Source organism: Microcaecilia unicolor, chromosome 10 (assembly GCF_901765095.1).
Source record: "Microcaecilia unicolor chromosome 10, aMicUni1.1, whole genome shotgun sequence".
Classification (NCBI taxonomy): domain Eukaryota; kingdom Metazoa; phylum Chordata; class Amphibia; order Gymnophiona; family Siphonopidae; genus Microcaecilia; species Microcaecilia unicolor.
This window is the reverse complement of record NC_044040.1, coordinates 206,428,448-206,446,096: the sequence shown is the minus strand read 5'-3', so window position 1 is coordinate 206,446,096 and position 17,649 is coordinate 206,428,448. Positions and strand designations below refer to the sequence as shown.

Here is a 17,649-nt window from a genome sequence, read left to right as displayed (position 1 = left end):
AAAATAGGAAGAAAACACAAATTTAAATAGTGACCTAAAAGGTTTTTTGGACCGATGATTGTTGGGACTCATGATAGATATGATGTGGCAGTTTTATCACGTAGTACTGTCTGAGGTCTTTTTTTTTTTACCTAGAATTTAAAAATTGATTTTAGTAATGTTGAAAACGGGATTAAATTGTATATTGTAAGTTGATATCATTAGCGTTTAACATTATAGTCGGTGGCCATTAATGGAAAATCAGCTATTTCCCAGCTGCAGTAAGAACGGCCTTGGCGTGCGGGAAAACACTACGTTGAGGTGCGATAAAGCCACTTTTGACCGCAGTTTAGTAAAAAGACCCCCATAATAAGTCGCACACCCCCAAACAGATCAGAAAACATAACTCTTTGGTTCTCACTGCAGAAGGAAAAGAGCAGCACACTGACTGATCCCTCCTGTGCACTGGAAGAGGGTGGGAGGAATACCCTGATCTCCGGCCTTCTGCCAGCAACTTTCTTACCAGAGCAAAAAGATGTCTTGGTGGCAATCGAGAGGCCCCTCCTAAACCTGTGGACCCTAGGCAGCTGCCTAATTTACCTATGCATTAATCCTGCCCTGCCTTTTCCCCAGGACCAATAGGCAAAAACAGACTGCAAGGAGAATGTCATCCTTGGTAGAGTGGAGCTATGACATTGCTTTGCAGCAGCCAGATCATAGGATGGAGAGAGCTTTTGCCTTGGTAGCAATTTTTGTTGTTACATTTATACCCCGCGCTTTCCCACTCATGGCAGGCACAATGCAGCATACATGGGGCAATGGAGGGTTAAGTGACTTTGCCCAGAGTCACAAGGAGCTGCCTGTGCCTGAAGTGGGAATCGAACTCAGTTCCTCAGTACCAAGGTCCACCACCCTAACCACTAGGCCACTCCTCCACTCGAGGCCCCCTCCTAAACCTGTGGTCCCTAGGCAGCTGCCTAATTTACCTATGCATTAATCCTGCCCTGCCTTTCTCCCAGGACCAATAAGCAAAAACAGTCTGCAAGGAGAATGTCATCCTTGGTAGAGTGGAGCTGTGACATTGCTTTGCAGCCAGATCATAGGATGGAGAGAGCTTTTGCCTTGGTAGCAATTTTTTTTGTTGTTGTTACATTTATACCCCGCGCTTTCCCACTCATGGCAGGCTCAATGCAGCATACATGGGGCAATGGAGGGTTAAGTGACTTTGCCCAGAGTCACAAGGAGCTGCCTGTACCTGAAGTGGGAATCGAACTCAGTTCCTCAGTACCAAAGTCCACCACCCTAACCACTCGAGGCCTCCTCCTAAACCTGTGGACCCTAGGCAGCTGCCTAATTTACCTATGCATTAATCCTGCCCTGCCTTTCTCCCAGGACCAATAAGCAAAAACAGTCTGCAAGGAGAATGTCATCCTTGGTAGAGTGGAGCTGTGACATTGCTTTGCAGCCAGATCATAGGATGGAGAGAGCTTTTGCCTTGGTAGCAATTTTTTTTGTTGTTGTTACATTTATACCCCGCGCTTTCCCACTCATGGCAGGCTCAATGCAGCATACATGGGGCAATGGAGGGTTAAGTGACTTTGCCCAGAGTCACAAGGAGCTGCCTGTGCCTGAAGTGGGAATCGAACTCAGTTCCTCAGTACCAAGGTCCACCACCCTAACCACTAGGACACTCCTCCACTCGAGGCCCCCTCCTAAACCTGTGGACCCTAGGCAGCTGCCTAATTTACCTATGCATTAATCCTGCCCTGCCTTTCTCCCAGGACCAATAAGCAAAAACAGACTGCAAGGAGCATGTCATCCTTGGTAGAGTGGAGCTGTGACATTGCTTTGCAGCAGCCAGATCATAGGATGGAGAGAGCTTTTTGTCCTGCCCACCGGCTCTCTCGCGGCTTCCCCTCTGATCTCCGCTCCCGTGCACTCCAGCGCCAGGATTTCCCTGTATCCGTGCTGAGCACCACCCCGAGTACCCTGGAGGCAGGTATCAGCTCCTAGCAGGGAAAGTGCTGCTGGGCTCGCAGTCCGGACGGTGGGGAAAGAAAGGAGCTGCCCGTACAATCCGCTGCTCGGGAGGGAGTGGCACCGGCTCGGTGGTTCTCCGGGATTAATTGCTTCTTTCCATTCCATTTGCCTATCATTCTTTTCTTTGTTTTTTTGTTCCTGGGAGATGCTGTTTTGGTTAAAGGAGGAGGAAATGTCACATCAGGAGCTCAACCAGCGGCTGGCTTCAGTAATCACCCATGTCGGTAAGAAATTCCTGTTTCGTGGATTTTTTTTTTTCGTTTTCAGACTGGCACGAAACACCTGCTGACTCTGCCCCCCCCCCCAATCTTTGTACTGGAACTGGGGGCGGGGGGGGGGGGGGGGAAGTAGCTGACCTGTCGATTTTATAGCGGAAGGAGCTTTCAAAGCAGGGTCGTGATTTGTAAATTACCCTTAAAAAATGTCAAGTTTTGCCTATGAAGCATTGCAAACCTAGTGCAATTATAATAAGAATCGGCGGAAACATACATTTTAATAAGGGTTTTGAAGTCTGTATTATTTCTGCCTTGGCTTTTCCATGGGGGATCCTGCACCTGTATTTTCTGAATTTATAAGTTCATCATCTCTGGTTCTGTACATTGCATTTTCCCCCAGGCATGATCGGCCATCATTTTCTCGGTTTCTGGGGTTCATTTGATTGCTGTGAGCCGTAGCATTCAGGTTCACAGGTGCTGGTTACGAACATGCCTTTTCCTTAGCATCTGCAAACGACCATCTCTTAAAGAGTGCAATCCTTGTTGGAGTCGAGCTAGGACATCGCTTGCAGGATGGAGAGAGCTTTTTTTGTTGTTTTTTTTTTGCTTTTGTCCTGCCCACCGGCACTCTTAATTGCTTTCCCTCCGATCCTGTGTGCTCCAGCTCCAGGATTTCTCTGCACCCAGTGACGACGGGCACCATCCCAGGCCCCTGGAGGCAGGTATCAGCTCCCAGCATGGAAAGTGCTGCCCTGCTCAGCTAGGAAGCTGCATGGTTGTGACGTAGCTAGAATTGAATGGGGGGGGGGAGGGAATTAAAGGGGGGGGGGGCCTATAACACCTTTTCTCCCAAAGTAGCAAGATGGGGATGGGGTGGGCTTCAGTGCTCCAGCAACCAAACCCCAGAACCTCAAATACAAAATAAGCAGCTACAAAATAGACCCCCCCCCCCCCCCCCAAGAAGTACTGGAGAAACAGAAACTATTTTCTTCCACTCCGTGTAAAATAAGTCATGGAGGTTGCAGATTTCCAGTTACTTAAGTGAAAACATGGTTACTTTCGTTGTCTGGACATTTTAATTTATTACTCTACTTGGTCCCAGTGTATCATCTTCATCTGTTCTTTTCTAGGGTTGTTTCTAGTTCTTCTTTCTTCTCTTGTTTTCCTTTCCTCCCTATATCTGTCTCTGGCATTGTTTTTCTCTATTTCTCTCTTCTATGCATCTTCACTCAACAGCTAGATTTTACCCCTCATTCTCCCCATCTCTTATTCCCCAGTCATCTTTCTCTTTTTTACATCCCACTTACTTAAGAGCTTTCCATCTTCCACTCTAACCTCTCCCTAGACCTCATTATCTTCATTGTCCACCACCCATTTCTTCTTTCTCTTACCTGCTACCCAGTTTCCTCATTCCCCCTTTTCACCCCTTCACAGTTCCTCTCAACCCTTTTTCAGCCCCTGCCTCTTTCTCACCTGCTCCCTCCCTTCTTGTCTCCTCCTTTCACACATTTCCCATCTTAACCCCTCATCCATTTTCATCCCTTCCCTTACTCCTTCCTTCCATTCTGGCCCCTTCCCTCTGATCCACTCCGCTTTGTCTTTTCTCCTTCCCTACCTGTACTCTGAGCCCCTTCTTATCCGCTGGTTCTCCCATTGCCCATCCCCAGTCTCTGCACCAGCCCCCCAGCCTTCTCCTTTCAGCTCCAGCATCAAGCACATCTGCAAGCTCCACCTCCCTTCTCTCACCTGCCTCCCTGTAGCCCCTTGCTCTCAACCTCCTTCTCCCAGGCCCAGAATTAGAACTGTTCTCCATCCCTCATCATCTGCCCTTTGCCCATTCCCCAGCCCCTATGTTAGCTGCAAGCCCCCTTCTCCCAATCCTAGCTCCTTTTCCCTGGCTCTAGTATGAGCCCCATTCTACCACCTCACCATCCTCCAACATACCTAAAGCCCTCTTCTGCGGCCACCACCACCATCTACCAACATCATCTCCCTTCTGCCACCCCCTTTCATCTGCCAATATCACCCCCCCATTTTTCCTATCTCACTTTCTCTCTATTGTTTAGATTGTAAGCTGCTCTGAAAGTTTCCATAGGGTGGGGTAGTAAAACTTAAATAAACTTGGAACCCACCATCTGCTAACATTAGCTGCCTTCTGCCAACCCCAGCCCCTTTCTCCTACCTAGCACCTGTGTCAGTCACAAACTCTAGCATCATCTTTAGGGCAATAGTTTGGAGATCCCTGGTACAGACAATAACGCAACTCTTCCCTCCCTCTTACAGTGCATCATCTCTCCCTCTTCTCTCTCCCCCAGTGATCCAGGATATTCCCCTTCTGTTTTCTCCTATACCCTCCATGGTTCAGCATCTCTTCCTCTCCCCTGACAGTGGTCCAGCATCCCCCTTCTCTCCTCTCACACATCCTATGGTTCTCCCTCCTGCCTCCCCCCCATAGTCCAGCATCTCTCCCTCTCTCTTCACTCCCTCCCTTCCATTGTCCAGCATCTCTCTCTTCTTAACCTATGGCCCGGGTTTGACATCCCTCCTTCCATGTCCCTCCCCCCACCTATGATCTGGCATCTCTCTCTTTTTCTCAACCCCCTCCCTCTGTCTACCTTCAAACTCATCTTTACCACTAGAGATCATCATTAGTGGCAATTATTAACACATGCTGCCTGCACCCAGGCTCAGATCCTTCCTTTTGTTGTGGAAACAGGAAGTTGCATCAGAGGGGGGCAGGATGTATCAGAAGGAAAGCTCCAGGGCTGGCTGCAAGCAGCATGAGTGAATTGTGGCCACTGCCAATGACCTCTAGCGGTAAAAATAAGTTTGAATGTAGATGGCAAGAGTGGGGTTAAGAGAAAGAAAGATGCCAGATCATGGGCAGAGGGGAAGGGAGGGAGAGATGCCAGACCGTAGCAGAGCTGCCAAGTTACCCATTCCAGGAGGCAGACTTTTTGGCCGGTCCTGAATTTCTGCCAACCTCATCCTGGTGCATTATGGGGCCTCCAGCACTGATTTCAATGGATAGAATTATGGACTACAAATCCTACACTACTTTGGGATGTAAGTTTAAAACCGGGACTGGCCAAAAAGTCTCCCTCCTGGAATGGGGGGCAGGGGTAGGTCCTTGACTGAGTGCGAAGAGGGGTGACTTGGTCTTATTATAACAGTAGGAAGCCCCTACCAGCGGGCAGCCCTGGGTTTTATTGCTCAATGGTAGCTATGCCCCTGGAGATGATGGTGATTAGAACTCTGATCTTGTGTGATCCAATTCGGGGATTTTCCTTACTGGATTTCCCTATATGATCCGTCTGCCTTCTAGCATGGAAAACACTGCCGTACTCGACTCAGGAGACTTGTAATACAAGCTTGCCCGATGGAGCTGACTGGAACTTCCTGGTGCAAATGAGTGTCCCTGTCTACAGCGCTGCCTTGAGAGTGGCCGTGGCTTGATGGTCTGTGCTGTGGACACTAGATTTTTCTTCTGGTGATAGTACTGAAATAAATAAATAAAAAAGATTGCAAAAATATTTTTGCTCATTTTCTAAATGTGCAAGCATTGTGTTTGGGGGTAAAACTCTTATAATTGGATAATAAGAAGACTGCATGCTCTAGTTCATTGTTGATGTAGTATTGCACAGTCATTCATGTGAATCATCACATTTGCTGAGTCAGCTCAGATCTGTTAAAAGTGCTGTTTCTAAAGGAAGTGTTTCAGGGCATTTTTCTGCTTGGAGAAGAGGTAGCTAAGAGGAACTATGCCAGAAGTCTATGGGGGTAATTGTTTTTTTTTTACAAAGCCACACTAGCATTTTGAACTCGCAGTAAATATCAGCTGGTGGTAAACGCAACACTTGTGTGGCTTTGTAAAAGGCCCCCTCGGTGCCTTGAATAAGGCTTCAGAATGGCATGTGCTAAAAGCATCTTCACCCAACGCATAATTAAATTCTGGAATTCGTTGCCGGAGAACGTGGTGAAGGCGGTTAGCTTAGCAGAGTTTAAAAAGGGGTTAGACGGTTTCCTAAACGATAAGTCCATAAACCACTACTAAATGGACTTGGGAAAAATCCACAATTCCGGGAATAACATGTATAGAATGTTTGTACGTTTGGGAAGCTTGCCAGGTGCCCTTGGCCTGGATTGACCGCTGTCGTGGACAGGATGCTGGGCTCGATGGACCCTTGGTCTTTTCCCAGTGTGGCATTACTTATGTATCAATTCTGTAATGGCTTCTGGGTGTGCAAATCCTCTTTGGTGCACTGCTATTTAGGCTTGACCACTCACACTAAGCCAAGTAAGTATGCCTAAGTGTACCATGTGATGGGCATAACTTTTTATTTATTTATTTGTTACATTTGTATCCCACATTTTCCCACTTATTTGCAGGCTCAATGTGGCTTACATAATACCGTGAAGGCATTCGCCAATTCCAGTACGGGATTGGTACAAAATGTTGTATTTGGATAGGGAAGATAAGATTCAATCAAGTTAGATTGAGGTAAAAGAGTTTGTCAGTGTCCAATACGATCTTTGATAGTGAAGTGTTGCAGGGTTGAGTCACTTAAGTTGGGTCATTCGGATATGCCTTTCCGAACAGGTGAGTCTTTAATAATTTTCTAAATTTTAGGTGATCGTAAGTTGTTTTCACCACTTGTGGCAATGCGTTCCACAGGCGCGTGCCTATGTAAGAGAAGTTGGACGCATGGGTTGTCTTGTATTTTAGTCCTTTGCAATTTGGGTAGTTTATTACTAGATTCAGGTAAGACCGTGATGAACTGATACTATTTCTGATTGGGAGATTGATTAGGTCGATCATGTAACCTGGGACTTCTATAAGTATTCTATAAGTTACCTGTGTAAATTGGTGCCATGCCATGACCTGCCCACATGACCTGCCCATGCTCCATCCATGTCTACACCCCCTTGAAGTTACGCACCATAGCTCTTATGCATATAAGTGGTATGGAAGTCCAGGTACCAGTTTATAGAATCACCTTTCACAAAATCACGCGTTGAAATGGGTAAATAGGGAATTTAATGGGTAGCACTTTTAAAATGTGTGAGAAGAAAATATGTTTTCATTCAGGGGTCCTTTCACTAAGCAGCGGAAGGGCTACCCCGCGGGTATTGCACGCCATATCGACACTATCATGGGGTAGCAACGGAGTCCTGCGGAATTTCATAGTTGGCACATGCAGTTTCCCATGGTTCCAAATATTTTTCTGTTTTCTACCACGGAGGGGGGGGGGGGGTTCCCCAGTGGTAATCGTCAGTGCAGCCACTTTGGCACATGCTGCATGATTATTACACAAGTAGCGTGTAAGCCCTAGGTGAGGGTTCAGGCAGTAAATAGCTGCGTTCCCCCGCGGTAAAAAATGGCCCACTGCACGTCAAAAACACACTCCCAGACCACTGGCCATGTTTTACTGCAGCTTAGTAAAAGGACCCTTCGATGCACAGTTAAGCTGTGGAATTTGTTATGAGAAGAATGTAGAGAAGGCAATTAGCATAGGTGGGTTTAAAAAAGATTTGGACAAGTTTGTGGAGGGCCATCCATAAACCCTTGTTAGCAGTGTAGACGTGGAAAGCCGTTGCTCGTCTCTGGGTCTGAACAGAAAGGAGTGGACCTGCTTTTGACTTATACTGGCCTCTTTTGGGAGATCGGAATGCTGGTTTTATGGTCCTTTGCTCTGACCCTCTCTGGAATATGTGACCATCTCTGGGAAAAGGTGATAAAGTTACCAGAAACCAAAAAATGAGGTTTTAATGAATTCCGTTAGAGCAAACAATGTGTGATACAACAGTCCAAACCCCATCCTTTTATATGAAGAAAAACAAACAAACAAACATTTTTATAAAGTTACACAAGTTCAAACACTTTGCATGAAAAATTGGCCATTCTCAACACTTTGAATTTACTACGTTAGTCACCTTTTCCCAGAGACAGTCACATATCTTGCGTTCGTATGTGAAAACTTGGAATCAATGCAATGACAGAAGGGTAACGACACATCAAAACTCTGATAGTTCAAGTATTGCTGAACCATTGCTGTACTGGGACAGATTTTCCAACAGCGGCCAATCCAGGTCACAGGGCCGGTCCAACCCAGTAAGCGAGGTAGGCATGGCAGGAGGGCGCCGACCTCTGGAGGGCGCCGCCGCGCCATGTTGACCCTCGCCGCTTACCTCAGCTCCCGGACCCCGACAGCAGCCCTGCCTTCGGTTTCCTGCTCCAGTACCCTAGGGCATTTAAATCTTATATTTAAATTTACCTCCGACGTCACAGCAGCTGCGCAGCATCAGTGAAAGCGCTGCTGCCTGACGTCTCTAGCTTTCCCTTCGCTCGTTCGTTCCCTTCTCAGTGTCCCGCCCTCGCAAGGAAATGAAGTCAGAAGAAAGCGGGACACTGAGGGAACGAACGAGCAAAGAAAAGGGAAGGCTGAGAGATGCTGGCAGCAGCGCTTTCACTGACGCTGCGCAGCTGCTGCGACGTCGGAGGTGAATTTAAACACAAGATTTAAACCAGAGAAGAGGGCGAGCAGGTGGACATGGGAGCGGGAGGGCAGGGGAGAGAGGAGCATTCATCGATGGACATGGATGGGAGGGCAGGGCCCAGGGAGACAGGAGAAATTGCTGGACATGGAGGGGAGGGGAGGGAGGAGAATTGCTGGATATGGATGGATGGAGGAGGGAAGGGGAGAGAGGAGCATCGATGGACAAGGATGGACATGGATGGGAGGGCAGGGCCCAGGGAGAGAGGAGAAATTGCTGGACATGGAGGGGAGGGCAGGGGAGAAAGAGGAGAATTGCTGAATATGGATGGATGGATGGAGGGGGGCAGCCGGGGAGAGGAGAATTGCTGGATATGGATGGATAGATGGATGGAGGGCAGGGGAGCTGCTGGACATGGGTGGATGGAGGGGAGGGCATGGAGAGAATTGTTGGACATAGATGGAGGGGAGGGAAGGGAAGGCAGGTGTAATATTTTCAATGATGTCATGGCTAGTAAAAGGGGTGTGACTACTGTAGGGGCGGAGCCATAGTGATCCTGCCCCTGGATGGGTAGGGGCACCGGCTAATAGGCTGCAGGAGGGTGCCAGAAACCCGAGGACCGGCCCTGCCAGGTCACAAAAGAGTAAAACAGATTTTATGCTGCTTATCCCAGGAATAAGCAGTGGATTTTCCCCTAATAGCTGCTTATGGACTTCTCTTTCAGGAACTTGTCCAACCTTTTTTTAAAGCTTGCTACTGTAATGGCTTTCACCACATTCTTTAGCAATGAATTTCAGAGCTTAATTACACATTGACTGAAGAAATATTTTCTCTGATTTGCTTTAAATGTACTACTTAGTAACTTCACACTGCATGCAGCCTAGTCTTTGTACTTTATGAAATAGTAAACAAGTGATTCACATCAACCCAATCCACTCCACTCATCATTTTATAGACCTACTACTACTACTATTTAGCATTTCTATAGCGCTACAAGGCGTACGCAACGCTGCACAAACATAGAAGAAAGACAGTCCCTGCTCAAAGAGCTTACAATCTAATAGACAAAAAATAAATAAAGTAAGCAAATCAAATCAATTAATGTGAACGGGAAGGAGGAGAGGAGGGTAGGTGGAGGCGAGTGGTTACAAGTGGTTACGAGTCTACTACTACTACTACTATTTAGCATTTCTATAGCGCTACAAGGCGTACGCAACGCTGCACAAACATAGAAGAAAGACAGTCCCTGCTCAAAGAGCTTACAATCTAATAGACAAAAAAATAAAGTAAAATAAAGTAAGCAAATCAAATCAATTAATGTGAACGGGAAGGAAGAGAGGAGGGTAGGTGGAGGCAAGTGGTTACAAGTGGTTACGAGTCAAAAGCAATGTTAAAGAGTTGGGCTTTCAGTCTAGATTTAAAGGTGGCCAAGGATGGGGCAAGACGTAGGGGCTCAGGAAGTTTATTCCAGGCGTAGGGTGCAGCGAGACAGAAGGTGTGAAGTCTGGAGTTGGCAGTAGTGGAGAAGGGAACAGATAAGAAGGATTTATCCATGGAGCGGAGTGCACGGGAAGGGGTGTAGGGAAGGACGAGTGTGGAGAGATACTGGGGAGCAGCAGAGTGAATACATTTATAGGTTAGTAGAAGAAGTTTGAACAGGATGCGAAAACGGATAGGGAGCCAGTGAAGGGTATTGAGGAGAGGGGTAGTATGAGTAAAGCGACCCTGGCGGAAGATGAGACGGGCAGCAGAGTTTTGAACCGACTGGAGAGGGGAGAGATGACTAAGTGGGAGGCCAGCAAAGAGCAGATTGCAGTAGTCTAAACGAGAGGTGACAAGGGTGTGGATGCTCGGAAAGAAAGGGGTGGAGTTTACGGATGTTGTAAAGAAAGAAACGACAGGTCTTGGCGATCTGCTGGATATGAGCAGAGAAGGAGAGAGAAGAGTCAAAGATGACCCCAAGGTTTCGAGCTGAGGAGACAGGGAGACCTCTATCATCTCTCCCCTCAGCTGTCTCTTCTCCAAGCTGAAAAGCCCTAATCTCTTTAGCCTTTCCTCATAGGAGAGTTGTTCCATCCCCTTTATCATTTTGGTCACCTTTCTCTGTATCTTTTCTAATTTCACTGTGGGATGGTTTTACTAAGGTGCACTAAAGGATTGAGGGGGACTTTCTATATATGACGCCTTGAAAATCAGTGCTGTAAAACCACGAGGTTAGCATGATTCTATAAACTATGCCTAAAGTTATGGATAGTTTATAGAATATGCTCATGCGCCGTTCTTGCGCCTAAAATTTAGGTGGACCCATTCAGGGCCTCCCAGGGGGGCCCGGTGCCGCAGTCCCCGGTCTCACCTGCCCGCCCTCGGCTCAGTCGACAGCCCCCCTCCATCCGCCACATTGCATCCTGCATTTAAATCAGCAACGCCTCACTTCCACGTGAAAGCGCAGCGCTGGCAGATCGCCTCCCTTCGGGCCTTCCCTTCTTGTGTCCCATATGGGGCTGTGGGCGGGCAGGAGGAGACTGGGGACTACAGCGCCGGCGGCCTCGGGAGGACGGTGCCGGCGGGTGGGGGGGGCCCGGCTCAGTCTCTCGGCAGCCCTGCATCCATTTAGGCCACCTAAAAACAGGTCTAACTACCTTCGCATAGTTTTTGAAATGCCCACAACCCATCCATTCCACGTCCATGGCCAGGCTCCCTTTTTGACTGTACGCATTGGAATTTACTCACACCGCATTTTAGAATACACCTTGAAAATTGTGCAGGTAATTCTAATTAAAGTCAATTAGTGCTGCTAATTGCTTGTTAACATCGTTATCAGCGCTGATTGGCTTGTTAATCAATTAAGTTTCACGCAATTTGGCCATCTGGTCAAATTAGTACGCACAACTTAAGCCTCCATGTATAGAATTTAGGGGTTAGTGCACACTAACGTTCAGCGACCACTAAATAATAAAACACCCATAAGAATATAATGAGCTTCTTATCATTTAGCTTGTGCTAAGTCCGTTAGCGCACCTTAGTAAAAGGACCGCTATATCTTTTTTGAGATATGGTGGCCAGAATTGCACACAGTGTTTGAGGTGCGGTCGCTCCATGGAGCGATACAAAGGCATTATAATATTCTCTGTTTTCTTCTTCATTCTTTTTCTAGCAATTCCTAATATTCTGTTTGCCTTCTTAGCCGCTACTGCACACTGAGCAGAGTGTTTCAATGTGTCATCCACAATGACACCGGGATCCTTTTTCTGGGCGGTGACTCCTAGTATGAAACCTTGCATCATGTAGCTATAGTTTGGGTTCCTCTTTCCTACATTCATCACTTTGCATTTGTTCACATTACATGTCATCTCCCAGCCTCAGAAGGCCTTCTTGCAATTTCTCACAATCCTCTTGTGATTTAACAACTTTGAAAATATGCCTTGCCATACTGGGACAGACGAAGGTCCATCAAGCCCAGCATCCTGTTTCCAACAGTGGCCAATCCAGGTCACAAGTACCTGGCAGAAACCCAAATAGTAGCAACATTCCGTGTAGAACCCCAAAGAATAGCAAGATTCTGGAATCCTAAAGAATAACAAGATTCCATGCAGAATTTCAAAGTGTAGCAACATTCCATGTAGAACCCCAAAGAGTAGCAAGATTCCATTCAGAATCCCAAGTTCATAAGTGTTGCCATACTGGGATAGACGAAGGTCCATCAAGCCCAGTATCCTGTTTCCAACAATGGCCAATCAGATCTCAAAACAGTAAAACAGATTTTATGCTGCTTATCCTAGAAATAAGCAGTGGATTTTCCGAAGTCCATCTTAATAATGGTTTATGGACTTTCTTTTAGGAAAGTATGCAAACCTTTTTTTTAAACCTTGCTAAGCTAAATGCTTTTACCGCATTCTCTGACAATGAATTCCAGAGTTTAATTACAAATGAAGTAAATAGATATTTTCTCCAGTTTGTTTTAAATTTACTGCCTAGTAGCCTCATTGGGTACCCCTTAGTCCCAGTATTTATTGAAAGAGTAAACAAGTGATACACGTCTACCCGTTCCATACCACAGCCACAGACAATATAGTCAAAAAAACTCAAGAAATAAACAGGATTCTCAGAAATCTAAGGTACAACTTCATTGATATGCTCCTAGTTTGTCATAGATCCCCCCCCCCCCCCCACCAAACAAAAAAATTTTTTTATGGCATAAAAGTGAAAAAATAGTTTTAGCATTATTAAAATGTCCCTCTTATTCTGGGGGGGGGGGGGGGGGGGGAGTCTAAAGCATAAAACGAAGCCACTTCCCAAAGAAGTTGAAGGCTAGAAATGGCCCTTTCTTCGTCCTGATGATGGAGGAGACCAATGGACCCACCACAGTTGGAGAAAGATGTCCGAGTGACTGTCTAGCATCTGAGACACTGTCCATGGTGGCTCATGTTTTGTCAGTAACTCCTGCATCAGGGAAACACATCTATCAATGAGTTTAATATAAAATCAACATACAGTCTTCTAGTTGTGAAACTCCATACTCCACATTACTGTCAAAACATAGGTCCCTTGAAATGGCGTCTTATTCTTACCCTTGGTTTTGTTTTCTTCAGAGCAGAATACATTTCCTGTACTAGCCTGCCTGTCTTTTTGCAATATAATGTAGTTTGACATTTCATGGTGATAATTCAGAAGAATCCACACTGTGGCAAGTAAGACTTTATTGAAACAACAATATCCAGGTCCCAGTGCTTATGGACCTCCCGGCATGCTCACTGTTTCATATCAGTCTTTTGCAGGGGTATAGCCAGAAGACCATTTTTGGGGTTTCCCAAAGGTGGACTGAGGGGGCCCTGCATTCTCTTCCCCTACCGTTTCTCCCTCCCCTGGCTGATGCCAAGCCCCACCAGCCAAAGACATCTCTACATGAGTCCCTCCTGTTCTGAATGAGCAGCACTTAATTCAGCAGGCGCACTTCGGCCGCAAATGCAACCTTTATAGAATAACATTTAGCTTGGATTCCTGAACTCAGCATTGCCAATGCCCCCTCCCATAGCCACATCCACATGAGACAATGTAGGCTCCCAGTGTTATAGACTAACACATAGGCAGATCTGCACATGTCTTAATTACTGCCAATTAACATCAATTGATTAACAGCTCATTAAGGGCCCCTTTTACAAAGGTGCGCTAGCGTTTTGAAGGGCCCTTTTACTAAGCTGCATAAGCACCTACGTGCGCCCAACACGTGCTAAAATGCAGTTAGTGCCTGGCTACCGCATGGCTCTTGTGGTAATTTCATTTTTGGCGCATGTTCGATACGCACGTCCAAAAAATAATTTTTCTTTTTGGACGTGCGTATGGGATGCTCGCCGAGTGGCATTTGACGTGCATAGGTCATTATCTCCTAGTTACTGCGTGAGACTTTACCGCTAGGTCAATGGCTGGCGGTAAGGTCTCAGACTCAAAATGGGCACGTGGCAATTTTCATTTTGCCGCATGTCCATTTTTGGCAAAAAACTTAAAAAGGAATTTTTTGTAGGTGCGCTGAAAAATAATTCTGCGCATGTCCAAAACACGCGACTGGATCCATGCGCGTCCATTTATGCCAATGAAAAGCCGGTGTAAATCCCTGCATGTAGATTTACGCACACTGGCCCATATTTTATAACGCACGTAGATTTGAAACACCGACAAAACACCCATTTCCATGCCCCTAAACATGCTCCATTTTGCCTGTGCGCATTAGAATTTAGGTGCAGAATACGATTAGCAATGTATGCGCATAAATTCTCATTTTTGCCAATTATTAGTGCTCATCATTATTGCTTCTTAAGAGCTGTTAACAACGCTTAACAGCTTGTTAAAACAAGTAGTTATAAAATACGCATAGATTTACGTGCAGAATCGCGCGTAACTCTAGTCGTGCTATATAGAATAGGGACAGCGCAAAGCATTTGCTAAGGGAGTTTTCTTATAAAGGTTGGATTAATGTATTTTCAAATTAAGGGATCCTTTTACTAAGAGACGGTAAGCACTAACGTGTTTACCACAGGCTAAAAGGCACGACCGAGGGACGCGCTCAGGTGTCACACGGTAGTTTTTTTTAGTACGGGAGCGTGTTTGGGGGCAGACAGTAGGTGTGCCTTTGCTAATCAGCAAATTGTCACATGCTGCAGGTTAGCACAGGAAGGGCTCCCGCGCTAATGGCCATGAAATTGCTGCCATTTTACAGCCACGCTAAAAGTCGCCTCAGCGCAAAAAGGCACAGACCACTTTTTCAGCGTGGCTTAGTAAAAGGGCCCCTAAATCCATGTTTAAACAATTGCAAAGTATTTTGAAACTGATTCGATGAAACTACATTGTAGTAAATTTAAAACAAATCGGAGAAAACGTTTCTTCACCCAACGCATAATTAAACTCTGGAATTTGTTGCCGGAGAACGTGGTGAAGGCGGTTAGCTTGGCAGAGTTAGACGGTTTCCTAAAGGACAAGTCCATAAACCACTACTATATGGACTTGGGAAAAATCCACAATTCCAGGAATAACACGTATAGAATGTTTGTACGTTTGGGAAGCTCGCCGTCGTGCCCTTGGCCTGGATTGGCCGCTGTTGTGGACAGATTGTAAGCTCTTTGAGCAGGGACTGTCCTTCTATGTTAAATTGTACAGCGCTGCGTAACCCTAGTAGCGCTTTAGAAATGTTAAGTAGTAGTAGTAGGATGCTGGGCTCGATGGACCTTTGGTTTTTTCCCAGTGTGGCATTACTTATGTACTTATATAAGAGGTCCTGTTTTTTCCAGACACTGTGTATATATGTAAAGGTATGTTGTCCACGTTGAGTTTAATGATCAAAATTCTCTGTTGAGAGCCAAATGGCCTGAAAGTGAATTAAACTGAGGAGGACTGCAAGGTTTAAAGGTTTGCCTAGGGTACCTAATCCCCTCACATGTTTTTCATAACACTCGTTTCACGCAGCATTTCTATTGCTTTGTGTTCTGTCGTGTTCTGACATTGCGTTAGTCATCCAAACTGTGAAGAAAATTAAGTGTGATGAAAGTGCGACATCGTGATGCAGATTTGCAACATTTTTCTTAGTTCTTATTAAGTATTTTGGTGTGATAATTAAAAGAACGCAAACAAAAAAAAGAGTAGGATGATCTGGCCCTTTCAATCAACCAGGGAGATGTATAACACCATTATTATTAGCATTTGTATAGCGCTACCAGACGCACGCAGCGCTGAACACCTGATACAAGGACACAGTCCGTGCTCAAAAGAGCTTACAATCTAAATAATACAGTCAGACAAGACAGTTAAGGGTGAGGGAAGTAATGGGTGAGAAGGGAGGAAGGGACAAGGGGAGGGCAATTGTGGCTAGGAGCCAAAAGCAGTAGTGAAAAGGTGGGTTTTCAGCATAGATTTGAAAACAGGTAGAGATGGAGCTAGACGTATAGGTCCAGGAAGTCTATTCCAGGCATAAGGTGCCATGAGAGAAAAGGAGCGAAGCCTGGAGTTAGCAGTCACTACAAAATCAAGTGGCTCGATACAGCAGCCATGTTTCGACGCCTATGCGCCTGCTTCAGGAGCCTAAAAAAGACATATAAAAAGAAACATATACAAAACATAAAAACACTAAGTCATAAACAACCATCTGTTTATAAAAACAGGAATTATATAAACCTTCGGAACACCTTAAGGTTAGTTTATCTAGAGTACATAAACACACATTTTTATATGTGATTTTGAACACCTTTTTACATGTAATATGTAACTTTTAATGTTATATTGTTTTTAAAACTTATACATGTCATAAGTTTTTAAATGCACGAACAATTCACTTAAATCTTAAATTTTATATATAGTTCCTGTTTTTATTAACAGATGGTTGTGTTTATGACTTAGTGTTTTTATGTTTTGTATATGTTTCTTTTTCTATGTCTTTTTTAGGCTCCTGAAGCAGGCGCGTAGGCGTCGAAACACGGCTGCTGTATCGAGCCACTTGATGTCTTTTAATAAAGACTTTGTAGTGTTATACGTCTCCCTGGTTGATTGAAAGGGCCAGATCATCCTACTCTTTTTTTTGTTTGCACTTAAACTTTGACGTAGGAATTGAAGGTTCCTCCACTTTCCGTGGCTGCTCCTCGCTTATAATTAAAAGAATAACAGAGGGGGTCTTTTACTAACGCTTACCTTCGAGTTATCTGCAGCAGGACCTATTTTATTCCTATGGGCCCTGCTGCAGATAACTTGAGCTAAGTAAAAGACCCCCAGAGCAAATCATTACACCTTTGAGGCTTTGTACACCAGGTCATAAGGCCCCTTACGCCGTGACTGTCCTAAGGCGTCTTACCCTTATGTTACTTATGCTGAAAAACAAAGCATGATTCTTGCGGTTCTCATAAAAGAACTATCCTCTTTGACATATTTAGCAATGCATAAGAATGTCACAACAGCGAATTCATTTTCTAATTAAATTGACTGTGTGTGGCTTCTGAGCCATTTGGCTTTCCTATCAGATTTTACATGTTTGTGTATCGATTGGAGTCAAGCTCCCTTCCTCTAGGTATGAGAAACGTTGCCATGGTTACTAGCTGGAGGGTGAACGGAGAAGAGGAGAGGAGGTGGGGGAAGAGAAAGAGGAAAAACGAAAGTGGGGAAGGGAAGAAAGGGGCGAGAGATTGAGCGTGAGACAAAAGGAGAGAGAAGCGGAGTGTGAAAGAGAGAAGGAAAGAGAAAAAGAATAAAGGGGGGGGGGGGGGGGGGAAGGAGAGAAACCAAGATGGAGAATGTGTATATGTGTGTGTGTGTGTGTGTGTGTTTGTTTATTTATTTATTTATTGCATTTGTATCCCACATTTCCCCACCTATTTTGCAGGCTCAATGTGGCTTACAGAGTTTTGTTATGACATAGTCATTCCAGGCCGTCACCAGAGAAAAGCAG

At 45.5% G+C, this 17,649-nt stretch overlaps 1 protein-coding gene across 1 annotated transcript in view; it reads left to right on the top strand.

Annotated features, from left to right (window-relative positions):
- Positions 1-2,164: 2,164 nt before the first annotated feature.
- MCF2L2 (MCF.2 cell line derived transforming sequence-like 2) overlaps positions 2,165-17,649 on the top strand; it is a 410,388-nt gene continuing 394,903 nt past the window's right edge. Inside the window, exon 1 of the mRNA XM_030216237.1 lies at positions 2,165-2,243. Coding sequence (XP_030072097.1) covers positions 2,165-2,243 — 79 coding nt within the window. The remainder of the gene's footprint in view (positions 2,244-17,649) is intronic.